Below are 16,546 nucleotides of genomic sequence, written 5' to 3' on the forward strand. Positions count from 1 at the left end.
CGTGGCCCTTCCTGGGTATAGATAATGGCGTCCCTCTCTCTCACTCGCTCCTACATCCAGGTTCTGTTATCTCAGGTAGTAAATTCCTGGCGGAGACTCTCTTCTCCTGGCAATGCAGTATAGAGAGAGAGAGTTTCACAGTAGAACAAAGGAACTTCTTCTACATCACAGAATTTGAGAACTGAACAATATCCATATTCTGGAGGATGTGTAAATGGTCGGTGGAGAAGCCAGCTACGACCCGGCCCGTTTTGTTTCATTTGGTGACCTCACGAAGGATAGGAACCACACATAAATATATCTCTGAATGAGCACATTTCTCAATTATGGTGTTTGCATCTAATTCTTGTATTCTTGTATAAAATGAATGAGTAAAGATGAAACTATTTGTGAAATGATGTAATGTGATGATAATCTTTAATTTTGAGAGAATTGTATTCCCTGTAAAGTTTAACTAGTCACCGGCTGCGCCCCCGTGAGCACAGACATGATCTTGCGTCTGATGTAATCAGGCCTTTTCTATTGTTACGAATAAAACCTCTTCCTGAGGAAATCCTCTTCAGACTACGCATACCTTGGTGTCCGCCGAGGTGGCACAGGTTGAGTACAGAGACGAAGCAAACCCACAGCTGGAGCTGTGATTGTGAATAATTGAGTACCAAGACTAGAAAACCATACCACGTGAAGCATTGGCTACACGACTGGCAATGGTTACACTCTGAGACTATCAATCCCTACAGAACAAGAGCAATCTTAGATACTAATTATTAGTCTGCAGCTAGAAATTATGTAAACCTGGGATTGAGAATACAGACAACCGAAGAAACATCTAGTCTATGAGAACATTGCTGAATAGTACTCTGAAGTATCCATTCTGACCACGAAAGACTTCGGGGAAACAGAAAGAAAGAGAGGGAGACTAGGATGAACTATCTCGCAGATGGACCGGATTCCAACAGAGAAGACAACCATGACATACACCGTAAATATATATATTGATTGCAGTTATTCCCAAATGAGTGAGTGTTCATGTGCAAAGGCTTAGCATTTCAATTAATATAATTATCAACAGTGTGTAGTAATCCCTTTTGCCTTTCCCGCTCTCGCTCAGTCCACAGCCACTTTCCTTTGTCCCACTAGGGAATCTTCCCTGTAATTTCCTTGTAACCATATCTACTGTTGTTCGTTATGCATTTCTGTGATTATTTAGTTAGTTAGTAAATAAATTATTAAGTCAATTGGTGTATGGATGATTCATGTCTTTACTTTTAATGATGCCAAAGACACGACATGGTGGTTCCAAACTTCTTCAATTTAAGAATGATGGAGGCCATTGTGTGTCTTGGAGACCTTATATAGACAGGTGGGTGTCTTTACAAATCATGTTTACCACAGCTGAACTGCAATCAAGATGTAGAAACATCACAAGGATGATCAATGGAAACAGGATGCACCTGAGCTCAATTCCGGGTCTCATAGCAAAGGGTCTGAATACTTATGTAAATAAGGTACTACTGTTTTTTATTTGTAATACTTTAGCAAAAATGTCAGAAAACCTGTTTTCCCTTTGTCATTATGGGTTATTGTGTGTAGATTGCTGCAGATTTGTTTTCATTAAATCAATTTTAAAATAAGTCTGTAATGTAACAAAATGTGGAAAAAGTCAAGGGGTCTGAATACTTTCTGAAGGCAGTGTATGTAGTCATATAACGGGTGTTCAAATATTGTGGTATTAGTCCAGTTACTTATTCAAGTAAGGCATCGTTACATTCAGATTTATATCTCTACCGGTGTGTTAGATTCTTCTAAATCCTTGTCTCCTGCTAACAGAATTCATGCTGTAACTGCCTAAGCTGCAGTAATGAAATGTTAACTAGCTGCCTGTTCCACTCCCCTGTGTTTTTTACCTCTACTTACCGCAACATTTTTATGCTCACATTTATCACTGTCAACTGTAAACGATAGGCAAATTCTTCCATTTTTACCAGTGAAATGTCCATGCAGAATCTGCATGGCAACCATTTGATCTCAATCAGTTTCAAAAGAATATAGACATTTTTTGAATTAGGCTATATAACTTACAGTGGTGATGTGAATTATGTAAGCCTACAGTGAGCGAATTTTAGAGCAATTCGTGTTAACAAACTGTTGCCTACCTGTTTTTGTTTTTTTATCTACCCAGCTAGTCTACCCAGAACCATCCCACTGAGAACACTACGTCATTTCAATGTGGATGATTGGGTAATATTTAGTTGAGATGTTGATCAATGAGATTTCAAACTTTATTCACCCCCAAAATTGGCAGAATTGAATTTTAAAAGCTCAATAATGTTCAAATGGGAATACAAAGTCAGATATTTTGTATTTATACAACTTAGGGCTCTATTCATTCTGTAAAACTGAAGTGTTACAGATTCCACTATAGAAATATGAAGGTCATTTCAGATTGACTTCTGCCATTGTGAAGTAATTGGTGCTTGGTAAACTATATTTTCAGAGAAGCATCGCCAACACTGTGTGCTCTATTGGAAATGCTCGCATTGATTACTTAAGAAGACAATAATAGTTAGGGAAAAGGGATACCTGGTCATTTGCACCACTGAATGCATTCAACCGAAATGTGTCTTCCGCATTTAACCTAACCCCTCTGAATCAGAGAGGTGCAGGGGGGGGCTGATTTAACCGACATCCACATCATCAGCACCCGGGAGCAGTTGTTGTTGGGGGTTAACTGCCTTGCTCAAGGGCAGACTGGCAGAGTTTTCTACCTTGCCGCGCTTGGGCATTCAAACCATCAAGCTTTTAGTTACTGGCCCAATGCTGTTAACTCTAGGCGACCTACCGCCCTGTAACAGTTACCTCAGAATGTGGCCATAGATGCATTGCTCATTTTAAGGTTGAATAAATACTGTTACATTATTTTGTAAAAATAGCCTAGACTTTAGATTATTTATTGTATAAAAATAGTAATATTGAATTGTGTTTTAGTTGAACATATCAACATTTGAACTATATCTAATGCTTGGATAGTTTCATCTGAGCCACTGGCTTAATCATATTCTTTAACTTTTAGTTTTGGTTTAGTTGGAGACGTGAATCCAATATATCATTTGTTAACTTGTCAACACGTTAATAGGCTATTTACTGTTTTGCAAAAGTGATATTGAGTTGTGTTTGGTTGTCAACACAACCAAATATAAACAATTGAAGGAAATGTATATTTTGTGCCACTGATTTAGTCTGGTTTTAATTCCTTTATGTCGACAAATTAATCATGTATATGTTGGATTCACATCTCCATCTCAACCAACAATCAAAGTTAAACAATAGGACAAAAATAAATCTAACTTAATAAATCAAATTAATAATTTATATGTAGGTTTCTACTAACAAATCACTACAGAGCTTTTGAGTTATTGGAAAACAATAACAACATGTGATCTGTTTCTTAAATTCTAGGTTGATCTGGGCTTTGGCGTTCAGGTGTCCAAGGAGAAGATGTCACTGATCAATAAAACAAGCTTCAAAAGGATGATGCAAGACCTGATGGAGGTGCTCTTCACCAAGGAGGAGATGGCGGTGTCCTCCGTGTCGGGAAGGAAATCAAAACATCGTTCAAGATTCTGTGGCAAAGGCAGCTTTGTCAAGCAACAAAGTGCTCGCTCTTTTTGATATGATTATAATAAGCTATGTCTTAAATTCAATACATCGTTTTTTATTCCAGTTTTGACCTCTCTCATAACATTGCTTTCATAGATTAGGAATGTGTGAGTGTGAATGTAAATTATTCAAATGATATGTCATTATTATTGTTTGTTTTATTTTACTTTCAGCTAATGTTCAGAGATGTTTTGAGGGGGTGGACAAGGCCTCATTAAGGGCTGCCATGGCCTACAAGCTAAAGGACGTCGTCGCCCAACTGAAGCCAAAAGCAGAATAAAATACATTTTAAAAAATGTATTAATAAAGAAGTTTTTTTGGTCAAAATTAAGTCATTTTTATGCTAGATTATCTTTTCTAATCCAATGTCAATGTTAAATAAATCCCATGAAGTATCCACAGAAAATTAAATGAACAACCCATTAAGATCCAATCTGAATATGAGATAATCCTATGAAACCCAATGGTATTCTTGTCAATTTCCAATGGGGAACTATGGGATTGTTGCCACAAAGTTGGAAGCACAGAATCATCTAGAATGTCATTGTATGCTGTAGCATTAAGATTTCCCTTCACTGGAACTAAAGGGCCTAGCCCGAACCACGAAAAACAGCCCCAGACCATTATTCGTCCTCCTCCAAGCTTTACAGTTGGCACTATGCATTTGGGAAGGTAGCGTTCTCCTGGTATCCACCAAACCCAGATTCGTCCATCGGACTGCCAGAGGGTGAAGCGGATTCATAACTCCAGAAAATGTGTTTCCACTGCTCCAGAGTCCAATGGCAGCGAGCTTTACACCACTCCAGCCAATGCTTGGGAATGCACATGGTGATCTTAGGCTTGTGTGCGGCTGCCCGGCCATTACAACGTATTTCATGAAGCTCCCGACAAACAGTTCTTGTGCTATTTGCTTCCAGGGGCAGTTTTGAACTCGGTAGTGAGTGTTGCAACCAAGGACAGTCTATTTTAATGCGCATCAGCACCCGGCGGTCCCCTTCTGTGAGTTTGTATGGCCTACCACTTCGTGGCTGAGCCGTTGTTGCTCCTAGATATTTCCACTTCACAATAACAGCACTTACAAGTCACTGGGGCAGCTCGAGCAGGGCAGACAGTTGACGAACTGACTTGTTGGAAAGGTGACATCCTATGACGGTGTCCCGTTGAAAGTCACTGAGCTCTTCAGTCAGGCCATTCTACTGTTTGTCTGTGGAGATTGCATGGTTGTGCTCGATTTTATACTCCTGTCAGAAACGGGTGTGGCTGAAATAGCCGAATCCACTAACTTGAAAGGGTGTCCACATACTTTTTTTTGTACACAAAAAAAGATAGAGAGAACTTGCATAGCACTAGAGAGGGGTGGCCAGGGATGAAAACGTTCTGTAATCGACATCATGAGTAATGTGACAATGATGACATCACCAGGGTGGAGGTCTCTGATTGGCTGTTGGCTGGCTTGTCAGAGGGCATGTTGGGTATAAAGTTGGGAGGTACAGAGCGGCTAACACCACACACCTCTGGGGCCGCTGGTTGGAAAGGAGGTAAGGATGTAGAGAGGGAGAGAGCGAGAGGGAGAGAGAGATCATCAAGGGTCTTCATCTCTGTCTTCTATGTAACTCTCTCTGACTGTCTCTCTATTACTCTCTCCATCTTAGGAGTCAAGGATGGAGAGAGAGTTCATCCAGGGTCTTCAACATCTCTCTCTTTTATGTAACTCTCTCTAACTATCTCTCTATTACTCCCTCCATCTTAGGTGGAGGTAATGATGGAGAGATGGATGGACACCAGATTCTCTCTCTTTTATGTATATTTCTCTCTCTCTCTTACTCTCTCCATCTTAGGTGGAGATAAGGGTGGAGGATGTAGGGTCTCTTTATATAGTATGATGGAGAGATGGATCTCTCTCTTTATATATATGTCACTTTATATGTCACTCACTTTCTCTCTCTAACCTGGGAGGTAAGGATGAAGAGGGATCCTCCAGGGTCTTCAGCATATCTCTCTCTCTCTCTCTCACTCATTATCTCTCTCTCTAACTTAGGATGCATTATTCAATGACAGTCATAGAACATTTGGCTGCATGTAGGTTAATTTAATCATTGACCAGACATGAGTTACTGTAAATTGTTATTTCCTATAAGCCCTGTCTATGTACAACTGACTGCCAGGATCATTTAAGAAAAACACCAGTAATTGCAACAAAAAAAAGGGTCTTAAAAAACCTTAGATTATCTTCTGTACCTGTCTGGAACAGAGGCTTTATCTCTCCTCCACCATCCATCCCCCCACCTTCCCCAGTACAGTATGTTTGAGGTGAATGAGAACTACACGCGCGTGTCAGAGTTTGTGATCGTGGGCTTCCCGGGGCTCCATCCATCCTTCAACCAGCTGGTGGCCTGGATCTTCTTCTTCATCTATGTGATCACGGTGGTGGGGAACATCCTGCTGGTGGTGCTGTTTGCCCTGGAGCGCAGCCTGCAGAAACCCATGTACATCATCATGCTCAGCCTGGCTCTGTCAGATATAGGTAAGATAATCAGCCTGGTTCTGTCAGATACAGGTAAGACACTCAGCCTGGTTGTGTCAGATATAGGTAAGATACTCAGCCTGGTTCTGTCAGATATAGGTAAGATACTCAGCCTGGTTGTGTCAGATAGAGGTAAGATACTCAGCCTGGTTCTGTCAGATACAGGTAAGATACTCAGCCTGGTTGTGTCAGATATAGGTAAGATACTCAGCCTGGTTGTGTCAGATATAGGTAAGATACTCAGCCTGGTTCTGTCAGATATAGGTAAGATACTCAGCCTGGCTCTGTCAGATATAGGTAAGATACTCAGCCTGGCTCTGTCAGATATAGGTAAGATACTCAGCCTGGCTCTGTCAGATATAGGTAAGATACTCAGCCTGGTTGTGTCAGATATAGGTAAGATACTCAGCCTGGTTCTGTCAGATATAGGTAAGACACTCAGCCGGGTTGTGTCAGATATAGGTAAGATACTCAGCCTGGTTCTGTCAGATATAGGTAAGAGACAGAAGTCATCATTACAGAAAGGTTATCATGTTAAAATGTGTGTCTGTAATGACATGTTACCATGAACTTCCTGTTCAAATGTGTGGCCTGTTCTCCAATCTGCATAGCACCAGAAAATTCACTAATCAATTGATTTATATTTCTTTAAAAATGTTGATATGTTGTGGTACTTGTCCATGTCCCAGGCGTATGCACGGTGTCCCTACCCAAAGTGATAGCTCGGTACTGGTGGGACGACGCTGGCATCTCTTTCTATACGTGTCTGATACAGAAACAACTCATCCACTACTTTGGAACGCTCACCTCTCTCATCATGATGACCATGGCTATGGACCGATACCTGGCTATCTGCTACCCTCTCAGGTAACATAGATCTACCCAACCCTAACCTTAACTCATAAGAGTATAAGCCCTGTCTAAGCTATATTTAATTGTTTTCAGAAGGTCATACCAAGGTTCAATTTACTATTTGATTTTGAATTTTAACCTCTCTTGGGTAGGGGGCAGTATTTTGACATCCGGATGAATAGCGTGCCCATAGTAAACTCCCTGTTACTCAGGCCCAGAAGCTAGGACATGCATATAATTAGTGGATTTGGATAGAAAACACTCTAAAGTATCTAAAACTGTTAAAATAATGTCTGTGAGTATAACAGGACTGATTTGGCAGGCAAAACCCCGAGGACAAACCATCCCGGGGGGAAAAAATTGAGGTCATAGGATTTTCCAATGGGTTTCTATGGGATGGCCTTATTATTAGTAACCTGGTTGCGGTTCTTATGGCTTCAACTAGATGTCAACAGTCTTTAGAAATTGTTTGATGTTTTTCTTTTGAAAAACGAAGAAGTAGTCCTATTCATTGTAAATGTCACTCCAGGTGGACTCTACTGTTTTGGTGCACGTGAACAGGATCTCGCTTTTATCCGGTATTAGAAACAGTTTATTCCGTCTTAAATTTGATAAATTATTTATATTTGAGGGTACCTGAGGTTGGATTAGGAATGTTGTTTGAAATGTTTGGACCAAGTTTACGGGTAACTTATTAGATACTTTGTAGGCATGTTGGGCGAGTTGAAACCGGTGTATTTTTTAATCAAACTCGCCAAATAAATTGACATTTTTGGGACATAAAGAAGGACATTATCGAACAAAAGGACCATTTGTGATGTTTCTGGGACATTTTGGAGTGCCAACAGAAGAAGATCTTCAAAGGTAAGGCATTAATTATATTGCTATTTCTGACTTTTGTGGCACACCTGCCTGGTTGAAATATATTTTTCATGGTTTTGTATGCGGGGCGCTGTCATCAGATAATTGCATGGTTTGCTTTCGGCGTAAAGCCTTTTTGAAATCTGACACAGCGGCTGGATTAAAAAGAAGTTAAGCTTTATTTTGATGTATAACACAAATATTTTCAAGAATGTTAAATATTTGAATGAGTATTTTTGAATGTCGCGCTCTGCAATTTCACCGGATGTTGGCCAGGTGGGACGCTACCGTCCCACGTACTCTAGAGAGGTTTTAAGACCCCTTGAAACATTGTAAGATATATTAAAAAAATTATGTGATGAAAAAATAGTTTGGGCCTTACTGTTATTAGCCCATACAAACACATTGAATAACAGATTCACTACATGGAACAACAGATAGTCCTTAATGCTATCAGCCCATACAAACGCATTGAATAACAGATTCACTGTATGGAACAACAGCTATTCCTTACTGTTATTTGTCTGTACTTTGACCATTTTCAGGGCCTTCCTCTGACACCGCCTGGTATAGAGGTCCTGGATGGCAGGAAGCTTGGCCCCAGTGATGTACTGGGCCGTACGCAGTACCTTCTCTAGCGCCTTATTGTCGGATGCCGAGCAGTTAACATACCAGGTAGTGATGCAACCAGTCAGGATGCTCTCAATGGTGCAGCTGTAGAACTTCTTGAGGATCTGGAGACCCATGCCAAATCTTTTCAGTCTCCTGAGGGGTAAAGGTGTTGTCATGCCCTCTTCAAGACTGTCTTGGTGTGTTTGGACCATGATCGTTTATTGGTGATGTTAATGGGGGCCTGTTCGGCCCTCCTTTTACTACAGTCTACGATTAGCTCATTTGTCTTGCTCACATTGAGGGAGAGGTTGTTGTCTTGGAACGGCACTGCCAGGTGTCTGACCTCCTCCCTATAGGCTGTCTCATTGTTGTCGGGGATCAGACCTACCACTGTTGTGTTGTCAGCTAACTTAATGATGGTGTTGGAGTCGTGCATGGCCACGCAGTCATGGGTGAACAGGGAGTACAGGAGGGGACTGAGCATGCACCCCTGAGTGTTGAGGATCAGCATGGCAGATCTGTTGTTGCCTACCATGACCACCTGGGGGCGGCCCGTCAGGAAGTCCAGGATCCAGTTTCAGTGCATTGTATTTAGTCCCAGGGTCCTTAGCTTAGTGATGAGCTTTGTGGGCACTATGATGTTGAACGCTTAGCTGTAGTAAATGAACAGCATTCTCACAAAATGTCGGTGTTCCTTTTGTCCAGGTGGGAAAGGGCAGTGTGGAGTGCGATTGAGATTGCGTAATCTGTGGATCTGTTGGGCAGTATGCGAATTGGAGTGGGTCTAGGGTTTCTTTGATGATGGAGTTGATGTGAGTCATGACCAGCCTTTCAAAGCACTTCATGGCTACCGATGTGTGTGCTACGGGGTGGTAGTCATTTAGGCTTGTTACCTTCGCTATCTTGGGCACAGGGATTATGGTGGTCTGCTTGAAACATGTAGGTATTACAGACTCGGTCAGGAAGAGGTTGAAAATGTCATTGAAGACACTTGCCAGTTGGTCCGCGCATTGTCTGAGTACACGTCCTGGTAATACGTCTGGCCTCGCAGCCTTATGAATGTTGACCTGTTTAAAGGTCTTGCTCACATCGGCTATGGAGAGTGTGCACAAAAAGCTTATTTCTCTCAGATTGTGTGCACAAATGTGTTTATATTCCTTTTGGTGAGCATTTATTCTTTGCCAAGATAATCCTTCCACCTGACAGGTGTGGCATATCAGGAAGCTGATTAAACAGCATGATCATTACACAGGTGCACATTGTGCTGGGGACAATATAAGGCCACTCTAAGATGTGCAGCTTTGTCACATAGCACAATGCCACAGATGTCTCAAGATTTGAGGGAGTGTGCAATTGGCATGCTTACTGCAGGAATTTCCACCAGAGCTGTTGCCAGAGAATTGATTGTTAAGTTCTCTACCATAAGGCATCTCCAAAGTTGTTTTAGAGAATTTGGCAATACGTCTAACCTTCCTCACAAACACAGACCAGGTATAACCACGCCAACCCAGGACCTCCACACCCGGCTTCTTCACCTGCGTGTCACCTTCTGACCAGTAAAGGGGTTATTTGTTATTGTAGTTTGGTCAGGACGTGGCAGGGGGGTATTTGTTTTATATGGTTCGGGGTGTGTGTGTATGTAGAGGGGTGTTGGATTTATGTGTTCCGGGGTTTAAGGTTTATGTTCTTGTTTTGTATTCTAGGGTTTCTATGTTGTGTATTTCTTTGTTGGCCTGGTGTGGCTCTCAATCAGGAACAGCTGTACATCGTTGTTTCTGATTGAGAGTCATACTTAGGGAGCCTGTTTTCCACCTGTCCCTTTGTGGGAGATTGTTTTTGCACTGCTGTGTATAGCCTGCAAGACTGTTTAGCTTCATGTGTTTTTTCCTTGTTTTTTGTGTTATATTCAAATGAAAAGTAAATATGAGCACTCAATCCGCTGCGTATTGGTCTGATACTGATTTCTCCTTATCAGAAGACGAAGCTTATGACAGAATCTCCCACCAAACACGGACCATGCAGCGGAGGAAGGAGCAGAAACAGAGCTCCGTGGAACCTGGACTTGAGAGGAAATTCTGGAGGGAAAAGGCTCCTACACATGGGAGGAGATCCTGGCTGGAAGGGATAGCCTCCCATGGAGACAGGTGGAAACAGAGAGGAAGGAACGGCTAAAGTGGAGCGAAGAATGGGACAGTTACAGGGGAACACGATTGGCATTTAAACCCGAGAAGCAGCCCCAATAAAAAAAAAAAGGGGGGGCACACGGGTAGTTTGGCTGGGCGAGGATTAAGCCCCAAGCCAAATCCCGTGCTTTTTTTAGGCAACATATGACTGGACAGGTCCTGTGCTTAGGGGTAATGCGTACTGTGGCAAGGCCAAGTATTTTCAGGCCGGTGTGCGCAGTGCCAGCGCTCCGCATTTGCCAGGGGGAAGTGGACACCCAGCCAGTACGGGCGGTGCCAGTCCTGCGCTCGAGACCGCCAGTGCACCTCTACGGTCCAGTGTTTCCCGCTCCTCGCACTAGCCTTGAAGTGTGTCTCCAGTCTATACCTCCAGTACCAGCACCATGCACTAGGCTTCCAGTGCATCAGCCCAGTCCAGGATGTCCTGTTCCCGCTCCTCGCACTAGCCTTGAAGTGCGTGTCTCCAGTCTGGTACCTCCACTACCAGCCCCACGCACCAGGCTTCCAGTGCGTCAACCCAGTCCCAGTCCAGAGTGTCCGGCAACAGTACCTCGTCCAGAGTGTCCGGCAACAGTACCTCGTCCAGAGTGTCCGGCAACAGTACCTCGTCCAGAGTGTCCGGCAACAGTACCTCGTCCAGAGTGTCCGGCAACAGTGCCTAGTCCGGCACCGAGTGAGACGGCCTACAGTCCGGCACCGAGTGAGACGGCCTACAGTCCGGCACCGAGTGAGACGGCCTACAGTCCGGCACCGAGTGAGGTGGCCTACAGTCCAGGGTCCACAGTGACAGGCCTCAGGCAGAGGTATTCAGTGGGGGTGGAAGGGTTAGGTAGGGGACTAAGGCCTGAGCCGGAGCCACCTCCACTGTAGGAGGTTTGGGGAGGGGGGGTGTAGCATGGGAGCCGTCGGTGTCGGCAGCCACCCTCCCTTCCCTCCCTTTAGTAAGGGGTTTATTTTTGTATATATTTTTTTGTGAGGTGCATCCGGGGTCTGCAGCTTTGGGGGGGGTACTGTCACGTTTTGACCAGTAAAGGGGTTATTTGTTATTGTAGTTTGGTCAGGACGTGGCAGGGGGGTATTTGTTTTATATGGTTCGGGGTGTGTGTGTATGTAGAGGGGTGTTGGATTTATGTGTTCTGGGGTTTAAGGTTTATGTTCTTGTTTTGTATTCTAGGGTTTCTATGTTGTGTATTTCTTTATTGGTCTGCTGTGGCTCTCAATCAGGAACAGCTGTACATCGTTGTTTCTGATTGAGAGTCATACTTAGGGACCTTGTTTTCCACCTATCCCTTTGTGGGAGATTGTTTTTGCACTGCTGTGTATAGCCTGTTTTTTGTGTTCTATTCAAATTAAAAGTAAATATGAGCACTCAATCCGCTGCGTATTGGTCCGATACTGATTTCTCCTTATCAGAAGACGAAGCTTATGACACTGCGGGATCGTCTGAGACCAGCCACCCAGACAACTGATGAAACTGAGGAGTATTTCTGTCTGTAATAAAGCCGTTTCATGGGGAAAAACATATTCTGATTGGCTGGGCCTGCCTCCCCAGTGGGTGGACTTGGCTCCCAAGTTGGTGGGCCTATGCCCTCATTTGCCCACTCGTGGCTGCGCCCCTGCCCAGTCATGTGAAAAGCATAGATTAGGGCCTAATGAATTTATTTAAATTGACTCATTTCCTTATATGAACTGTAACATTTTTGAAATTGTTGCATTTTGCGTTTATATTCCTGTTCAGTATACTATAGATATACTTACCTGTAACTACCGGTATTTCCCTCTCACGTGTTAATACGATAAGGACCAACCTTTTACAGCAGGCAACTCACAGATCACTCTCTGTCTCTTTCTCTCTTTCTCACTCCCTATCCCACCCATCTCTCCCCCCTATCCCACCCCTCCCTCCCTCCCTCTCTACCAGGTACACAGAGCTGATGACCAACAGGACCATGTCTCTCCTAACAGCCCTGTCCTGGGTGTCAGCCATGATAGTTCCAGGCATCACCACCATCCAGACATCCCAGATGCCTTTCTGTGGGCCCAACCGCATCATCCACTGCTACTGCAACACCGTGTCAATGAACCAGTCAGTGCCCTCATCCCAAATTGCTCCCTATTCTCTTTAAAGTGCACTACTTTTGACCCCTAGTGACTTTATTGGCTTATACTTGATGTACATACAGTATATGTATTTTTTTTTATTATTCAGTCAACCAATCAACCAACCACTCACTCACTCACTCAACAGGCTGTCGTGTGCTGACATCTCGTCCCAGAGCAGAGTATCCGTCTCACTATCCATGTTCGTCCTCTTCCTCCCCTTTGGCTTCATCGTCTTCTCCTATGTCAACATCATCGTCAGCGTGATGCGCATGGCTAACGCACAGGTCAGAATTCTGGAGGTGTGGGGGGTCCAGGGGGACTGGGTGCTAGGAGGGGTGGGGAGTGCAGGGGGGCTGGGTGGGAGAAGGGGTGGGGAGTGCTGGGTGGGAGGAGGGGGTGCAGGGGGCTGGGTGGGAGGAGGGGTGGGGGTGCAAGGGGGCTGGGTGGGAGGAGGGGCAAGGGGTGGTGGGTGTGTGACCCCACCACTAAATGTTTATGAGCATGGCCTTATTTCTATTACAAGCTCAATGTAACATCAATAGGTTTAGGCTACTACACATGATACTCTAATTTTCCCTATACCCAACATGAGGTTGCTACAACATAGCCTATGAATGAAAGTTTAGACAGGTCGAGAGAACAATTGGAGTAATCAAGCTGACAGTGACATTCAATACTACGATGAACACGCTTGCCTGGGTCTAGTTGATCTAGGGTGTAATCATTGGTCCAACAGTTGTAAACGAGAGTTTCCATTGGACAAATTCAGGCATGTTTATCCCCATTTCGTTCTGTTTGCTTCCGTTTAATAAATGGTTTTCAACAGAATCGGCTAAATGAATTCATCCCTGATCACACTCAAACACAGTTCACTTTCATAGCAGCCACATACAAACAGCATGATCACTTTGCTTGTTGCACAATTCCTTCTCGCATTTACGTGCTCTCCTCCTCTCACCTTTTCCCTTCACTTGTGAACTTCAGTGCACAACACATCAGCTGTCTGTGACCAGACGAAAAAACCTTTCCAAGCCACCCTTCATTTCATAACCACTAACTGCTACACACCGCCTACATCATTGTCACCATATTAGCTAATGTCTTAGTCAACATAGCTACTAGATTTCGCACGCTAGTAAACCCGCTACAATCATGCACTACAGTTTACAGTCAGCAAGCAGTTTAGCAGTTACATCGGTGGGCCCCTGTGGCAATAAATTAATAAGACCAAAAGGTTAGCTTGACTTGGAAGAGTTCCAGTGTTGGATAGCCATAGCCAGCCAGCTAACATAGCATCTCTCTTTGTTTGAGCCGGGTGTTTGAGTAGGTTAAACTAGCTAGCTGCATTTGCTAGCTAAGTACGTGAAAGTGAAAAAAATACAATGAAATATAGCTTGCTCTCTCTCTCTTGCTTCCCCTTCATTTGTTCAAAACTGCTCAACTATTTTCTTTCTCTCTCTTTGAGTCAATTACTCACCACATTTTGTGCACTGCAGTGCTCGCTAGCTGTAGCTTATGCTTTCAGTACTAGATTCATTCTCTGATCCTTTGATTTGGTGGACAATGTCAGTTCATGCTGCAAGAGGACGTCCTCCAGGAGTTGTCATAATTACTGTGTAACTCCATGGAAGGAGGTGAGAACCATGAGCCTCCTAGATTTTGTATTGAAGTCAATGTACCCGAAGGAGGACGGAAACTAGCCGTCCTCCGGCTACACCCTGGTGCTACCCTACAAAGTGATGTTGAGGCTACTGTAGACCTTCATTACAAAACAGTATGTTGTAGTAAATATATTCACGTCAGCAAATATTTGATTAAGGTTTTATCTAAAAATTATAACGTTTTTTATGTTTCACTATTTTATTTTTATGAAATTCACTGAGGAGTATGTTCCTCCACATCCTCATCTGCGAAGCCTCCTCTGCACTAAACCTGGACTGCCAGGTTCACCATTTCAACTTTACATCACACATTGCTTGGCCTGTCTCTGTCCTTAATTTTAACTACTCTCTCCTAACCCTAACCCACTGAGAACATTTCTCCATCTCTCCCCTCTCTAACCCAGGGCAGGCTGAAGACCTTCTCTACCTGCTACTCAGGGCTGTATCGTTCTTATCTAAACTAAACCTTTCCTCTAACCCACTACTCTCCCCTCTCTAACCCAGGGCAGGCTGAAGACCTTCTCTACCTGTGCTACTCAGGGCTGTATCATCCTTATTTACTACATCCCCCGCTTCATAGTGAACGCTACACCCATCAACCCCAACCTGACCATGACCCCTGACCTCCGCATCGGCCTCACCCTTTTACACAGGTAGGTAGACCACAGGTTAGAGAGGTGGGCTGGGAACCCAAAGGTTGCTAGTTCAAGTCCCGGGCCGGGCGACGCAAAAGTGTGGAATGATCTGGCTATTTTGTCAGAACATTACCATCACTGCCATTGTGCCCTTGATAAAGGCACTTATCCCAAAAACAGCTATCCATACAGGGGCTCCCCTGTCTGAATTGAACCCCTCCTGTCCCTGTCTCCCTTCTGTCCCTCTCTCCCCCTCCCCTCCTGTCTGTTTCTCCCCCTCCCCTTCATTTCTGTCCCTCTCTCCCTCCCCTCCTGTCCCTGTCTCCCCTCCCGTCCTGTCCCTTTCTTGCCCTCTCCCTTCTCCCCCCTACCATCCAGAGTCGGTGGAAGACCTTCTCCACCTGTAGTTCCCAGCTGTGTATCATCTCTCTGTACTATGTCCCCCGGTGCTGTGTCTACACCAGCAGCGTCATCAACTTCTCCATCAGCCAGGACTTTGTTATCGGCCTAACCCCTAGTAGCTGCCCATTGCTCCAGCCTCTCTCCCTCTCTGTGTGTGTGTGTGTGTGTGTGTGTGTGTGTGTGTGTGTGTGTGTGTGTGTGTGTGTGTGTGTGTGAAGTATTCTTCTTATTCTACAGTCTGCTGCCACCCCTCCTCAACCCCTTCATCTACTGCCTCCGTACCAAGGAGATCAAGGCTTTCCTGGCCAAGTGGGTCTACCGAGGGCAGTCCAACGCACATCACAAACCCTCCATCCACCCCATAGCCTGCTGACAGGATCTCAGGCAGCCTGCCGCTTATAAAATCACACACGAGGCATTCTGACTGCACACTTCTCCTGTTCTCTCACCTATGAAGGAAGCCATTGGCTGAAATGTCATCTGGTCATGCAGGTGTTGAGCCCCAGACCTGAATCATTTGAAACAAATCTGATATGTTTTTTACATTTCATTATTCAATATGGTAAACAATAAACTTTCACATGTGTTTTTGCTGTCTGGTTGTTTTTGTTCCCATATACTGAATGTGCTGTGAAAGAGGCCACAGCACATTCAGACAGCAACAATCATATCTTCATTTGAAATGTCACATCACTCAAGACTGATGTCATCAAATCACATTTGATACGTTTTCATACCTGCAGTATAACCCTTAAATTTTTTTTACTTTAAAATGAATCATATATTAGCCATTGATTCTTGAAGAATATAATTTATAAATGCCTCATGAGCTTAGTTCAACGGCCGTGCTCCATCAGAACTGCCGTTCCCCATCAGAACCCAAAATATAAAATTGTTTACTCCATGTGTAAACAAGGTCAATGTAAATGAACACTGTATAGTTTCAAAACATGGTTCAAACTAGACTTTTGATCTCATGGATGCACTGTAAAGGGGTTGCTGTGAATATGACAGTAACTTACAAGCAGCTCATTGGTAAGTAAGTTACTGTAT

The 16,546-nt window shown here is 43.9% G+C and overlaps 1 protein-coding gene across 2 annotated transcripts; it reads left to right on the forward strand.

The window, feature by feature from the left end:
• The first annotated feature begins 5,961 nt into the window (after window positions 1–5,961).
• LOC106563808 (olfactory receptor 10A4-like) lies at window positions 5,962–15,995 on the forward strand. Of its 2 annotated transcripts, none has more exons than XM_014129671.2 (6): window positions 5,962–6,184; window positions 6,874–7,051; window positions 12,614–12,778; window positions 12,941–13,079; window positions 14,961–15,109; window positions 15,712–15,995. In XM_014129671.2, exons 1-6 carry the CDS (start codon window positions 5,962–5,964, stop codon window positions 15,893–15,895), a joined length of 1,038 nt encoding a protein of 345 aa, XP_013985146.1. In that variant the 3' UTR covers window positions 15,896–15,995. The 2 variants fall into 2 exon arrangements, with proteins under 2 accessions (XP_013985146.1, XP_013985147.1); XM_014129672.2 differs by having other exon boundaries at window positions 15,731–15,995.
• The last annotated feature ends 551 nt before the right edge of the window (window positions 15,996–16,546 follow it).

Source organism: Salmo salar, chromosome ssa11 (assembly GCF_905237065.1).
Source record: "Salmo salar chromosome ssa11, Ssal_v3.1, whole genome shotgun sequence".
NCBI classification, from domain to species: Eukaryota; Metazoa; Chordata; class Actinopteri; order Salmoniformes; family Salmonidae; genus Salmo; species Salmo salar.